Source organism: Acartia tonsa, chromosome 7, assembly GCF_053477335.1.
Source record: "Acartia tonsa isolate MP-2025a chromosome 7, ASM5347733v1, whole genome shotgun sequence".
In the NCBI taxonomy this organism is placed as follows: domain Eukaryota; kingdom Metazoa; phylum Arthropoda; class Copepoda; order Calanoida; family Acartiidae; genus Acartia; species Acartia tonsa.
The window spans coordinates 28,748,648-28,763,602 of NC_137266.1; the positions used below are offsets into that span (position 1 = coordinate 28,748,648).

The window sequence follows — 14,955 nt, forward strand, 5'->3', positions numbered from 1 at the left end:
AACTGACTTAGGGTATATCTCTTACCCAGCTCATTTTAAGAAAATCATATTTTACCTGGTATGAGGGGGATATAAAGTTCTCTAAGCCATAGTTTAAGCAGGGCTGCTGGCACATGGGCGTCAGAACAATTTGTCACCTCCCATTGATCATACCTTAACAAATATTAGTCATTAATCTTGTACCAACAGCAATAATTACGGCACAAATTATTATACAATAAACACAAAATATCCATCAAGACCCTAAATACGTATCAGGATGTATGTATTTTCATGGGATTTAAATTGGTACAGGAAGGTTTCAGGCTATTTTTAGAGAGGTACGACATGTCCCCTTTGATATGACCTCGTAAAAAATTCAAATAAAGGCTATAGACGAATGTATTAGTAATTTTAAGTGTTGCAGCTCTATTGGTAACTTCTTTAAAAATGTACATACCTGCATTTTGAACTGGAAACTTCATCAAAATCTGCAGGTATTCTAAAAATGCCCTCAGTGGTGAGACCATTGAGCCCCAGGATTTGTTGAGTGAGAGTGGTGAGAATCCAGGGTAGCCGCCGCGTCGGGAATTTATCCTTCTGAATGTCCAAGACCTGAGAAACACATGATTATTTTTTGAGAATTCAAGGCTTACACGCACTAGGAAGTTTTACCTAGCAAAACTATAAATAATGAATATTGTGTTTTAATGTATTTTATCAATGTTATTCAAAGTATTTAATGTTTTCAATGAGTTATTTCATAATACAAATGAGAAACACAGTCTTGATATTTTAAAAACTACGTGGTAGAAAATTCAAATTCTTTCAAATATAGGTATACAATATAAATGTAGTTTAACCAATTAACTAGAAAAAATATGCGGTTCACTAAATTAAGTTCAAATGCATTTCATGAAACTACCCCTTTAGCATAACTGAATAGGTATTTAAATCCCAAGGTATTAAATGTTCGAGCGATAGCTCATCAATTGTGAAATAAATTTACCTCTTCCAGAGTGCCTCCAAACATGCTCTGTCTGAATATTTGTAATCTACTCTGGTCAATATCCTCTTCTGTTGGCTTTTTGGGATTCAACTTGCCCCCAACGCCTATTCGGCCCAGTCTTTTGCCACATATAGCTGAAAATCATAAAAAATAACATATTAAAATCCCAGATTTGACTTAAATAGTCGTCTAACAGTAATAGAATATACTTTCATTTTAGGATAAAATTTAAAGATGTCTCGCTTATAATGTTGTACCTTGTCCTAAAAATTATTATTCCAATAATTAAAATGGGATAAAAAAGGTAGGTAATGTTTCAAATCGACGTATGGACCTAAATGTTATAGGAATCAACACGCAAAGTTTAAAATCTATAGGACAATGTCAAAATTAAGAAAAGGGCTAACCTAAATGATGGGCGGACAGCCGGACCTACCATAATTATAGAAAAGCTTCATTTTTGGGAAAGGGTTAGTTGTCTGATTTAAATGAAACATCTTTCTTCACTTACTAGATCCTTTCTTCAAAAAAAGTTATATTTAAATACAATTTTTACAGTGTATATAATATGGTTGATAATTATGTTTAGGCAACTTTTTCTTTATTACTTTTTATGTGTCAATTCAATTCATTGCTATTTAAATATGTTAAGAAAATATATACTTTTATAATATTCATCATATATCATTTTTTCCCCTTACTAAATTTGTTAATTATTTAAAAAAAAAAACATTTTAAAATCTTTTTGTCTTTTAAGTGTTGCTATTGATGCAATTTTGCCAACAGACAGACATGATGAACATTGGAGTGGCTTCGCTTCCAATACTTACATGCATAATGAGAAATCTGAGCATGGATTGACCAGCGCATTCCTTCTAGGCTGTCGTGATTCATCCCGTTACCGCCGAAACTGCTAACGCCGCCCCCCGCCTCAAAATGACGCTGAATGTAGCCCAATAGGTAAGGTTGGAACCCGGCGGATGGAGGAAAGAACTGCAGGCACATTGCTGAAAAGAAATGAATTTATTGAATATATTAATAATACCTGGAAAACCTATAGAGGGGACGGTATACACTAAACCGACTCAAAATGAAAAATTGTTGGCGCACATTTCTAACTCAGTTCTTTTTATGGTATAGACATTTGATACCAAAAAAGTGTTCTGGTAGCTTTTTTTCAGCAATATGTCAATTTTGATTTTCAAAAAAAATTGGGGGGGGGGGGAGGGGGTCCCCTGTTTCATTCAAATATTGCTTTATATACCTATCTGAATTCGTCTTGAAGAGTATATTAAGAATCAAAAAACTTTTATTAAAGATATTGATCTGAAAGACTGAAAAATTTTGCCGTTTTATTGAAATCAGCTGATTATGACTGTTTTTTTTAAGTTTCTTATGGCATAATTGACCTAGCTATATAATTGAACTTACCCATAAGCTCCCAGCCTCTCCGTAAGCTTTCCTTCCTTGGATTTTCTGATGTCTGTTTGCACAACTGTATGTAAATTTCATCTCTGAAATATTAAAATAAGATTAGTATTCATAAAAACTTGCATCCCTTGAACTTAAGTTATTTTTCTACTATAAAACCAATAGAAAGACTGTAAATGATAAATAATATCTTTTTTAAAAATAAGTATTAAAGGAATAATACCTAAGAACAAATTTCAAACAGAAAGACAATGAATTTTTTTATTTTCTACCAATCAGTAGGAATAAATATTCTTTTTAAACAAGCATAAGTAAATACTTCTAAGTACTTCATAGAACTCTAGAAATCATTTTCATACTTTAAAACCAACTAAAAAATTATAAATCCGACAAAAATAACCGTTATACACAAAATTTATACAGACATACAGCCAAACCGGTTAGACATCCTATTACTTTCAAATTTGCTTACCTTAAGCCTGGATGCATGACACCCTTCTCTGCAATATCCAGTGGGACAGAGTTGATAGTCATGTCCATCTTAGCCTTCAATCATAGAATAATAAGTATTACAATATAATATAATATTAATCAAGAAAGTGAGAAGAAATCAGGGATCTAAAGGGATAAGACAATGGCCGATAAATTTAGGTACATCCCCAATGGTGTTACACACAACTACCAATTCTGTAGATTATTATTAAAGGTTAAAATGTTTGGATAATCATTTAATGAACTTACCAATAAAAGTTTAATATAAGTCCCCAAAGTGGTTCCAACGTTTAAGAAACATCGAAAACTAGTGTAATTAACAACCTAATGCCCCCTCCCTCCTTGGAATAAATATCTATAATCTACCTACTGTATCAAATGCCCTGATTTAGTCATAAGGACATTAATAAACTGCGAATCTTTTGTGTGAAAATATGCTACGAATCTAATATTATTAATCTATGCCTTGCGGTCAGTCATGTAGATTTGCACCAGCTTGAACACATTCACCGCCTCTTTCTTTAGCTGCTTCTCTACTATGGGGGTCAAGGGTTTACTGAAATTTTAAAATTTATCATAAATTACTATCATAATTATAATATATAGCCAGTGATAGGCCAGTATACATTTATATTGGCCAATGTTAATCATTGGTCATTTGTATAGTATGACGTCATTTTTTATCAGACACTTTAAGCCGCCTAATTTCAGTTTTGCTGGAAGGTTGGATTTCAGAAAATGAAAACTTCCCCCCTGGTCCCGCAAAATCAATACAATCTAATATTTTACCTGATTCCTTCCGCCTGCCAGGAAAGGATATCCTTCAACGAAACCTTTTTCCTGAACAATCCTTTCTTCTGTATGTTGAGGTTGCTGGCAGCAAAGTTCTCCAGGTCTGCTAGAGTGCTGGCGGACAGGGTGGAGTGGATACTTGCAGATACTGATAAGGTTGAACCTGCAAATAAAAAAAATAATAATCAATAAAAACAAATAACGAGTTTGTTTTGTAGAAATCATTAATATCTTTCTAAAGATTGCGAAAGCATGATACTTTAAGCTAAAGATAAATGAAATTGAAGTAAAACGTTGTTTTACTACATGATATGTCAAGCTCCATAGAAAACTTTATGTAGAGAACTCTTGGCTACCTTAGTAAACAAAGATTAAAAATTAATAAACTATGTAGGTATTTCAGTATTTTGATATTTTATCATTGTTACGTAACAAACCCATATTTTATCTTTTCGCATTTCAGAGTTATTTCCAAATTTTTCCTGCAATATTAAGGTACAAGTTACCAGATGCATGAGTTTGTATATTTCATACCAATGGATATAGAATACTTGGATATATTGACAGGGGAAAATTTTTCGTCAATTTAGGTTGCTCATTTATTTGTCAATTCATTAATCAAGAAGGGGAAGGGAATTGAGTAAAGGGGTTAGATGGGGGATATCGTTATTTTAGCAAGCTTCAAGTATCACTTTATTAATGTTCATGGAAATCTGGTGCAACATCTAAGTAATAATATATTGATTTCCATACCTGAATTGTTTTCTGAAATCTGCGAGGTTGACATAAGATCATTCCGTCCGTCCACAAAATCTCTTGTAGACGGCAGCTGCGCTACACTTCCCGGCCGCAAGGAACCACCCATTCCCCCATTTCCGCCAATCCTCTTTCCCGGCGTTGAGGACCCGATGGAAGACGACGTTGGAGTGTTGGCGCCCATGGAGTGCGCAGGACGCGGCATTGTTGAGCTAGCGGAGCCTGGTGGTGGAACGCGGCCATAGCGCATGCGTAGATCAAATTCTTCCGAGAAAGCGTCAACATCAAGCGGGTTTTCTAAATAAAACAAAATTAAGAAAAATAAATAAAAACCATTTTGGCTTAATTTATGCCCCGCTAATTTTTTTTTTCAATCAAACCAATTTGTTTACAAAAGCAAAAAGATTAGCATAAGGAATATTTTGTTATGAAATTCATTTTCACAAGTACAAAATTATTTTTACACATAATGTTAGTAAAATATGTGGGTATAATATTTATGGTTAGTTTAAAGCTGACACACAAAACCAGGAAAACAAACTAATATCATTTATTGTCCAAATTTAATGTAGTACTGTTATTTTTATTAGGCAATATGTTACAACGAAGCATCTCTTTAATCAAGTTTTATAGTGTAAGTTTCTCTGTGTTAAGTATCCTGTATTTTGAGATAGATTCACATGGATTTTTTTTATAAGATTTATAGGCATTGTTGAATATTGAATACTTTATTTTTGTATATATTTGCACTGTTCCTTAGTCTGTCTTTTTTTCTGTTCTTTATTTTTAGGGATGTTGTCATTCTTGTTTAATAAAAGAAGCATACAATGTAAGGTATTAATTTAATCAGGTTAGAACAAAACAACGTCTAAATTGCAAAAGTCATAAAATCATGTAGAGAAATAAAGTTCCGTTGAACATATATTGATCACCCGAATAATATTAATCAGAGATCTAAAGAAATAAGACAATGGACGATAAATTGATGTACATTCCCAATTATGAAACACATAATTACCCCTTCTGCAAATTACAATAATTGGCTGAAAAGTTGGATACTCAACTAAATGAACCAACTTATCAAATCCATTAAAAAGTCCCCAAAGTTTTTAAACCAACGAATATGAAAACGTTATCATAAAACTTTGGGGACAAGTGTATTAAACAATGTCCAATGTCCCCTCTCTCCTTGCGAATATTTATGTTAAAACAAATAAAAAACACACCCATTCAACACTAGATTATGTGTAGGTATTAATTTCCACTATTCATATTGATCTTTGTTAGAAAATAAACATTTGTTAGCCAATCACAAAAACCCGCACAATCACACATATTCAGAACCTGGGATAGCATACACATTGCCGACAGAAGCATAAATATTCGGTCTGGACGAGTTGATGCTCTGAGAGGAGCCATAGTTGTTTATGTAGGCCCCGTACACACTACTCTGGGAGCCGTACACCCGCCCAGGGGAGCTGTACATACTAGTCTGGGAGCCATACACCCAAGGTTGTCCTTAAATTCAATTCAGGAATAAGGTATAGCCAACAAGCGAAATAAATATAAAATAATATTTTGGGGGCAGATAAAAGTTCGTCAATTCTACTATGTGTTGTCCCCCAACGACAGCTGAAAATCACGTATAGGTTTTGTGATTTTCCCCCGAATTAATTTCATTTTGGTGTAAGCTGAATTCAATAAGTTTAGGAGTTTGTAGATATATCATTAGCTGCTATCAACAAACAAAAAATGATGAAAACAAATTTTTTCATAACAAATAATATTTGTCATATTTTTTATGTGGCCGATAAATAAACCAACACATAAGACTTGTATTGCAGATTGTCTGATAAAAATAAACATACTTCTCTTACCGATTGGAAACCCATGTCGTTGAGCCCAGATTGGATCTAGATTGTTGTATGTGGGCTCCGTCAAATATTTGTCGTCCTCTCCCACCTAAGAAAAAGATAAATTGTAGATAATCACGGTATCATACATTTCTGGAAAAATGCAGGAATCAAAAAGGATATTAATTTTAAATTAATTCGTAGTTCCATAAAAAAAAATACATATTGGTCACTTTGATCTTTAGGGATAAGACGATGACCGGTAAATTAATGTACATCCATAATGATGATAATCAAAATTAACCCTTCTGTAGAATACCATTAGTGGTTAAAAAGTTTGGACACTAAACTTAACAAACAAACACAACAACCAAAATTCAACAAATGTAACTGAAGTTGTTTAACCAACGAATAAAAAAACTTTGAGGGGCTTAGCGCAATAAACAGCCCAATGTCAGGTATAAGGTATAACCAACAAGGGAAATAAATCTAAAATAACATTTGAGGGGCAAATGGAGAGGTCGTCAATTTTACGATGTGTTGCCCCCCAACGACAGCTGAGAAACACGTATAGGTTTCGTGATTTTTTCCTGAATTAACTTCGTTATTTGTATAAGCTGGCCCAATGTCCCCTCCCTCCATTGAAAAAATGCATGGGTGGGCAAGGTTGATAAATATTTTGGGAGAGGGTACCTTCACCATCCCAAGAGAAATCGCACCTAGAAAAGTTCTTCGTCTTATTTTCTAAATCTAAATTTAAGGGTCGACTATCCTCCCCCCTTCTCCTAACAAGGCTCTAGTGATACAACAACTACAACTCTTACCGAAGAAACAGTGGAAACCAGGGAAATATCATCTCTCTCCTCATAACCCCCATCACTAGACGGAGCTTCGTCATCAGCGAATGCGTCGCTATCGTCACCTGAAAGTACGTCAAAATTTAACAAACGTTGGTAGTTTTAGTGTCAAGTGAATATGATAATGTATATTAGAGAAATATTAAGCATGACAATTCCATTTCCATAGAACAATTGAAGAAATTTTTGGAATATACAATTTACTCCAAGCAAAGCTGTTTTCCAGGAATCTATTATTTTACAACTGACTTATTATATGGATAAAATAAAAACGCTTTTTTTGTCCCAAAATATGTATCTACACAATTTGCTTTATTGAATAGTTTTATGTGATTCGTTTTCCGAATCAATGAAATAATCTGGTTTACCAGACATCAACTTCACAATTTGCTTTATTAAATAGTTTTAAATACAGATTAATATCTATTTCTTACCAGTTTTATGTGATTCGTTTTCCGAATCAATGAAAGAATCTCGTTTACCAGACATCAACTTATCACCAAATCTGAAACAACAAAAAATTGTTAATACCTTAATATTTGGAATACTTTTCAAAGTTTGCATAATGATCCCTACGACGATGAGGTAAAGTATTTGATAACATTAGGTACTTTTGTTGTATCTTGTTCTTTTTAATGAGATCACAAGAACAACATCATCATATGTAAGAATTATTTTTCAGTATAGCTTAATCAGCTGGATTTGATCCGGTTTTCTGCCTTACTGAATAATCATGTATAGCACCGTATTACAATTTTCCACGAATATTAAAATACAATATAGAATTCGTACAAGTTTTGTTAGCCCTGGACTTCGGCCCCTCCTGTCTTGCAAAACTGGTTTTAATCTTATATTTTATCACTTTAATATCCGCAGAAAACTGCCTTCTATAATACGATTTATCATAACATTTGAATCCATGAAATATCATACCTGTACCCAGAAAGCTTTGCCTGTTCAATCATATACTGTTGCAACGGTGATATCTTGCTCTTGCTTTCCCCAGACTTGCCGCCAGCCAACTTGCCATCCGCCTTGAGCGGCTGCCGGCCGTTACCGGTTTTAGACGGCGTGCTTTGTATTGATGATGGTAGGGTGGATTGGTCCAGGCTGTCACGGGATTTATTCTTGCTAGCCTTGTTCTTCCATTTCTTTACCTAATTTGAAAAAAAAGAGTTTCATTTTTTTCTCGTAATTCCGTAAAGCTAGGGTTAGGTTATAGCCAAATGCTGTTATCAAGTCTAAGTGTTCTTAATTACAATCAAATGTATATAAATTAAATGGTCTATAATTAAGAACAGTTCGACTTAACCCAACATTACGGAATTACCCTATTTTTAATATAATTTTTTGAATATCAGTCAATAGCTTCGTATATAATATATTAACACAGCCAAGTCGCTACAAAAGGGAGAAAGCAATTTGCCAGCTGACGAAAAACGTTCTCAACACTGCATGTATCAAGATAGTTGCTTTAAATAAAAATTACCTGTAAAGATAAAGAAGTAAGAGATCGTTCTTGTTTTGGTCTGGTAGGAGCTTCCATGCAAAGGTTTTGACTAGATCTAAATTAGTTAGAAAATTATTATATGCAAAGGAGGATAGAAAAGCAATTCAAAATCTGTAAAAGACTTTTATAATTTATCTTACACAAGATTATCATGTACTTTAATAATGTAAAAATTGTAGCTGTCTAAAATAACGATAACCCCCTTTCACCCCTTTTCCCCAACCCTTTCCCTCCTACTTGATGAACGAACTGACCAATACGCGATGTCTTGTCCATGTTAGCAACCTAAATTACGACAAATTTTCCTCTATCATAATATACACGTATAACAAAAAACATAACAAAAAAGATAAAAAATTTCTTTATTCATCGATTTTCACATTTTCGATACATGGATTGTGTAATTTTTTACACTTACTGTATAGGTAAGATTGACAGTTTTTTTTTCGTGAGAGATTCTTTGTAGAGATCATAAATTTGGAAAATTGTACAGGCGATCTACATTGTTATTGCAACACTATTATTGTTATTGGTAAAATCTTTAATAGTCTGCATGATTTTTTTTGTACCTTTTAACATCAGAATGGTTTCTCAGCTGAACCCCAGATGCCAGCTGTTCAGCCGCTGCTCGCCGTCGGTCCCTGTGCGGGCTGGCCGCAGCAATAGAGTCTTCAGACTCGCTGGTAACCGCCGTGCCCACCGATGGCGGCTGAAGGTGAGATGAGTTTGGCGGCGCACCGCCCTGCCGCCTTATGTCAACCGGGTTTATGCTGTGAACTAAAATAGAAGAAAACAAGAATTAGATTTAGAAAGAACCATAAATATTGCCTATAACATTTTACTTAAACCAATTTTTGTTTTGCTTTTAAGATTTTCTTGAGGGGTCTGTTTGAAGCACTAAAAATGCATGGAAGTACAAACAGACAAAATTAATTATAGTGATGTTCAAATGCAATAATTTATAGAAATCACGAAACCTTTCTGACAAAAAAAATATTTTTAATGTCTTCTTATGCATGACCGACAAATTGACGGACAAAGTAAATTATACACTTGATGCTCATTGATAAAGGGAATCTTTACCAAAAAAATCTGCCATATGAATTTAATAGCAGCGAAGAAAATAGCATTTCCCCATAGCATTACGGACGGACTGACAGACAGACAAAATGAATAAAAAGTTGGAGATGTTTAAGATAAACATAAATATTTGCTTAAGCGTATCAAATTAGCTTTCTGAAATTTCCAAGCAGGTCAAATATTTCAAGAAAGAAGGTGATAGGGAACACGGGGAGGAATAAACATAAAAAAAATCTAAAAAAATCAAAGAGAGAGGGGACAATGAGATATATATTACACTAGGCCCCAAAGTTTTATAATAACGTTTTCTTATTCGTAGGCTTAACAACCTTGGGCACTTTAGTGGATTTTATTTGGTTAATTCATTTAGCTAACAGTTCAAAAGTTTCAACCACTAATCTAAATCTACAGATGAGGTAATTTTGTGTATCATCAATTTGGATGTACATCAATTTATCGGCCATTGTCTTATCCCTTAAGATCCCTGAGGAGAGATACAATTGAAGAATTTATTTATTGTTCATGTTCTAAGTTATTAATAGACTATGTTTTAGTTGTTATTATCTTAACAAGGATGACAACATCCATAAAAGCGAAGCACTGAAACGGTAGGACAAACGGACATTAACACTTGTATAGTATCTGAACTGAAAAATCGGAACATAAATGTATAAATGTCGAATCAACATTGTAGGTAAATTTGTTGAAAAACTGCTTAAAAACAGGATAATGTTTATGGACATACTCACACTTTTGGACTTGATTATAGAGTTGCTTCGCTTATAATACTGTTCTTTGTTGTCCCAGGAATCAATATACCAAAAATCAGATCAAACGGATAATTAAAACACTTGAAAATTTGTTGTTAAAAAAGTAGAAAAATCATCATGTTTAAAATGGACGTACGGACATTCTGGTAATGATTATAGAGTTGCTACGCTTTCTAAATCGTACCCAACTACTACAGGAATCATCATGCAAAGTTTGAAATCGATAGGACAATTCTAACATGCCTAAATTAACGAATAAAAGCTATCTATCTCGGACGGACGGACGTACGGACGGACGGACGGACCAACCCTAATTATAGAAAAGCTTCGCTTTTAAAAATCATACTTAGCGTGCGTGCAGTGGCGTGTGACAGGGGAGTGTCAACACCGTACCCCTTTCCTCTAATTCAAACCGTAATGATTTCAACCCCCCCCCCCCCCTCCAAAAAAAATAAAACGCCGCTAGACGTCGCTAGTTATATTTTGCACTTTTTTTTGTGATTAATCTTGGGAGGGTGGTTCCTCACAAATAGTTTTAAACCTGCCCAGGACCTATGAGAAGCTACACTGTATAGCCCCATTAGAAACCTTTTTCCTATGTTAGCAAGAATATATGTACATATCCGTTGTCGGTAAGGAATTTCTATGCTTGTGCGTGCGTGTAAATCAATATATTGCTAAAAAGTAAGACAAAAATCTCAGGGATACAAAGAGATAAGACAATGGACGAAAAATTGATGTACAATCCCAATATTAAAACACAAATTAAATCTTCTGCAGATTATTATTAGTGGTTGAAACGTTTGGACACTTCACTTATTGAACCAAACAATCCAAATTCATTAAAGTCCCCAAAGTTAGAAACCAACGAATAAGAAAACGCTATCATAAAACTTATAGACAAGTGTAATAAACTCCAATGTCCCTTCCCTCCCTGCAAAAATGTAGAGGATATGTCAAACGTCTGCCATAAATAAAGGAACCGTAAAATAAGAACGTAAATATTTTCAAAATTTCAAAAGCAAAATGAATCGAATATAATAAAATCAATAGATGAAGAGTTATGTAGCTAATCTGGACTGAGTAGCCCAATTTAAAAAAGTAACCTATCCCTTTTTCACTACGTGTCTTGTCTACGCATGTGATTGCTTTCTAGACTAAAAACATTCTTGAGAATAATCCTTAAAAAAACATAAGAAAAATCTATAAAAAAAATGATAAAATCGTCTAATATTCTTTAACTTTACTTCCAGTGCAGTGTAAATGAATCTTTTTACTGTAATGAATGTAGTATATACTTCGATATAATGACAGGGGAAAAATTGTCATAATTTAGGGTTGCAATTTCTCCTGTCATTTAATTGTAAGTTTGTGTATCCAGTAGGAGGGGAGGGGGAAGTAATTCTAGTCCACTACAAGTTTCACTTTATTAGAGAACATAAAAATATGGTGCAAGATCCAAGTAATAATAAATCTAGTTATACTGTATATTTTTTCAGTTTAGGTGACAAATGCTAATAAAGGAATACAAATTTTTAAGTATTGGACTCCAAGTAGATAAAATACGAAAAAGTGTTCGATAGTATCTACGTCAAATTAGCAACGGGGGCTACATAAACACCACTCAAACTCAAGGATCTAAAGGGATAAGACAATTGCCGATAAATTTATGCTCATCCCCAACGATGATACACATCATCATTACCCCTTATGTAGATTACAATGAGTAGTTAAAACGTTTGTACACTCAACCTAATGAATTAACCAATCAAAATTCATTGATAGTCCCTAAACGTTATTAAAAACCTTGGGGACTAGTGTAATAAACAGCCCATTATCCCTATCCTTCCTATACATTTACACTTTACAAACTATTATAACAAGGACACATATTCTGAAAGCTAACAACCAGGAAAAGCTAACAACCTGGAAAATGTTTATACTATCTCCTACCCTATGTTATGTTCTTATATGTCCAATTTATTGTTATCTTCTAAACGTGTTGCACAATCAAAAGAATCAAATATTATGCAGAAGAGAAGAGGACATTGGGCTGTTATTCACTAATCCGCTTTTTCGTTGGCTTAACCATATTGGGGACTTTTATTGAATTTTGATTGTTTGTTTCATTTAGTTGAGTGTCCAATCGTTTCAACTACTAATCTACAGAAGGGTTAATTTTGTCTATCATCATTGGAGATGTACATCAATTTATCGACCATTGTCTTATCCCATCATATCCCTGAATCATGCTTGTACCTGTCCGCCGGTTGATCATTGGCGTAGGGAAACCGTCCACTCCAGAGTGAGACCCATTCCCTGCGGGACCGCTGCCCGACTGACTCATGCCTAAATTTAATCAAAATAAATCACTAATATATTATATGTAAAAGCTATTGATCCATCTCAACCCAAGACTACTTTATCAAATTAACATCTTTATGTCATGAAAGAGCTATCTAAGTAATCTAAACGTTGAATAGTTACTTTCCAAATTAATCACAGGAAGTATTAACTATCCGCTTAATTACTATATCTAGTCTTTATTACATAAAAGAGATAAACTTTTTTTATTTTGTTACTCTAATTAATTTCTTTGTTAAATTTTTTCTTCGCTCTTATGAATGTTGACATCCTTGTTCGAAATTAAATCATACGTTTACCTACTGTAGGCCGAAAAATTAAAATGAAAAATCTACCAAAAAAAAAAATATTCTGAAGGTGTTAATAAAAGTTTGAACTTACTAGCGGCGTTCCATATTTTCCTTAATATACCTGGAGCCGCAGGCAGCGTGCTGGCCGCTCCAGGATAGAACTGCGAGCTGCCAAGACTAGATATAGAGCTGTTCCGCGAGTGGCGGTGGTGCCCCCCTCCAGAGGATGGCGGCTGATGCGGGTGCTTGGAACTGCTGCTCCCGCTGATACTCCCGTCCGGACTCATTACAGGATATCTAAACACAAGAATGAATGCAAATGAGAGAGGGAAAGCTGATTCATAACCTTTTAATATCATCAAATTACAGGAATTTTGGATAAAACAACTTGTTGGTTAATATAACCTACAACAATCTAACTTAAAAAATCTTATTTTTATCTATTTCTTAATCTAACTATTTGTATATCTGTCTATAATGTTACTATCTATTAACCATCGATCATGTTTCTATCCATATGCATCTGTAGTCTGTACATTCATATATTTCTGTCAGCCGTTTGATTTATCAGCTGTCTTTCTATCTATCTAAGGTCAATTTCTATTTATTTCCTACCTCCTGGCAGAGTTAGGTGTAGATTCAATGGACCTGCGTCCAGAATCTGGATCCTGGTGTTTACCATCCTCTCCATTCCTCCGAGGATCATTCCGGGCCATGAAACTAAATCATTACAACGAGATTAGTTTTTACAAAAATAATTTCAACAAAAAGAAAATATCCATTCTAGATAAAACCATAAAAATACCGAACATCATTGCAAAAGTTTTTAGTCGTATCGTATTAAAGACAGCTTTCCGCGGCTGACGAAACTGGAATTAATTTTAAGATTTTTATTTTATTATTTGTGGAAAATTGTCTAAGTATGGCTTAGAGCCGGTTCTAATCCAGCGGATATTAATCGATTTCAATGTCATAGTGGAAAAGATATTCTTAAATAATTTACTAAAAATATTCTACCTTATAGATCTTGATAGAGAGCTTTCTTGGCTGCCCATGGGAGACTTGATGCTCCCCGCAGGGCTGTGAAGGACCTGCCTCCAGCTGTCACCCTCTAGGCTCCTCTGCTTGGACAATGGCACTTGGTAAACGTAACCTAGAATGTATTGCAATAAATTGTTGTGAAACAACACCATAGTGAAAGGCCAATTTTAAAGTTGTCTTGCTAAATGATGGTTTAACATTTCTAACCTTAATTAGCCAACACTGGTCTCCAAATGGCAGAGTCTTTCTTAAATTAACCCCAAATAATGAAACCATATGACAGTAATGTTTTTTGCTATAAAACTCTTAATTTAAATTACAATAAAGTAAAATCATGTATTTCATATCTTTTAAACAATTCTCATAACTTCAAATTTTCAATACCTGAATTAGCGGAATATCTAGCAGAATTTCCCAAAGCGGGTGGGTTACTCGCCCCCGACTTGGAATAATGAGAATCTCGATGGTTGGCATACTTCACCACGCCGTTGTACAACGGTTTACCGCCATTTTCCATGCCTGATCCGCCGCCAGCGCTATGCAAGGAAAGACGGTCAGCGGCCATATGACCCGTACCGCCGACAGAAAGACGATCACTGCCCCCACCCACTGATAGTCGGTCACCAATCATTGATAACCTAAAATAAAATCTACATGAAATATTTATTAGGGAGGGAGTGAACAATGGACTGTAAATAGAAGTGGTACCCAAAGTTTTATTAATGAGCTTT

The 14,955-nt window shown here is 34.3% G+C and overlaps 1 protein-coding gene across 6 annotated transcripts in view; it reads right to left on the minus strand.

Annotated features, from left to right (window-relative positions):
* RhoGAP93B (MyTH4 and RhoGAP_KIAA1688 domain-containing protein RhoGAP93B) overlaps positions 1-14,955 on the minus strand; it is a 63,684-nt gene that overhangs the window by 1,395 nt on the left and 47,334 nt on the right. Inside the window, exons 9-29 of one of the 6 annotated variants that reach the window (XM_080168086.1) lie at positions 14,609-14,862; positions 14,201-14,336; positions 13,799-13,903; positions 13,305-13,480; positions 12,789-12,878; positions 9,249-9,456; positions 8,659-8,734; positions 8,103-8,326; positions 7,604-7,674; positions 7,137-7,234; positions 6,328-6,421; positions 5,804-5,977; positions 4,457-4,756; positions 3,701-3,866; positions 3,377-3,467; positions 2,892-2,965; positions 2,420-2,502; positions 1,819-1,995; positions 989-1,122; positions 440-594; positions 56-153 (exon numbers count right to left, since the gene is read on the minus strand). In XM_080168086.1, coding sequence (XP_080024212.1) covers positions 56-153; positions 440-594; positions 989-1,122; positions 1,819-1,995; positions 2,420-2,502; positions 2,892-2,965; positions 3,377-3,467; positions 3,701-3,866; positions 4,457-4,756; positions 5,804-5,977; positions 6,328-6,421; positions 7,137-7,234; positions 7,604-7,674; positions 8,103-8,326; positions 8,659-8,734; positions 9,249-9,456; positions 12,789-12,878; positions 13,305-13,480; positions 13,799-13,903; positions 14,201-14,336; positions 14,609-14,862 — 2,984 coding nt within the window. Of the gene's footprint in view, positions 1-55; positions 154-439; positions 595-988; positions 1,123-1,818; positions 1,996-2,419; positions 2,503-2,891; positions 2,966-3,376; positions 3,468-3,700; positions 3,867-4,456; positions 4,757-5,803; positions 5,978-6,327; positions 6,422-7,136; positions 7,235-7,603; positions 7,675-8,102; positions 8,327-8,658; positions 8,735-9,248; positions 9,457-12,788; positions 12,879-13,274; positions 13,481-13,798; positions 13,904-14,200; positions 14,337-14,608; positions 14,863-14,955 lie in introns of all 6 variants that reach the window. The other 5 variants (XM_080168085.1, XM_080168091.1, XM_080168089.1 and 2 more) reach the window with 5 other exon arrangements.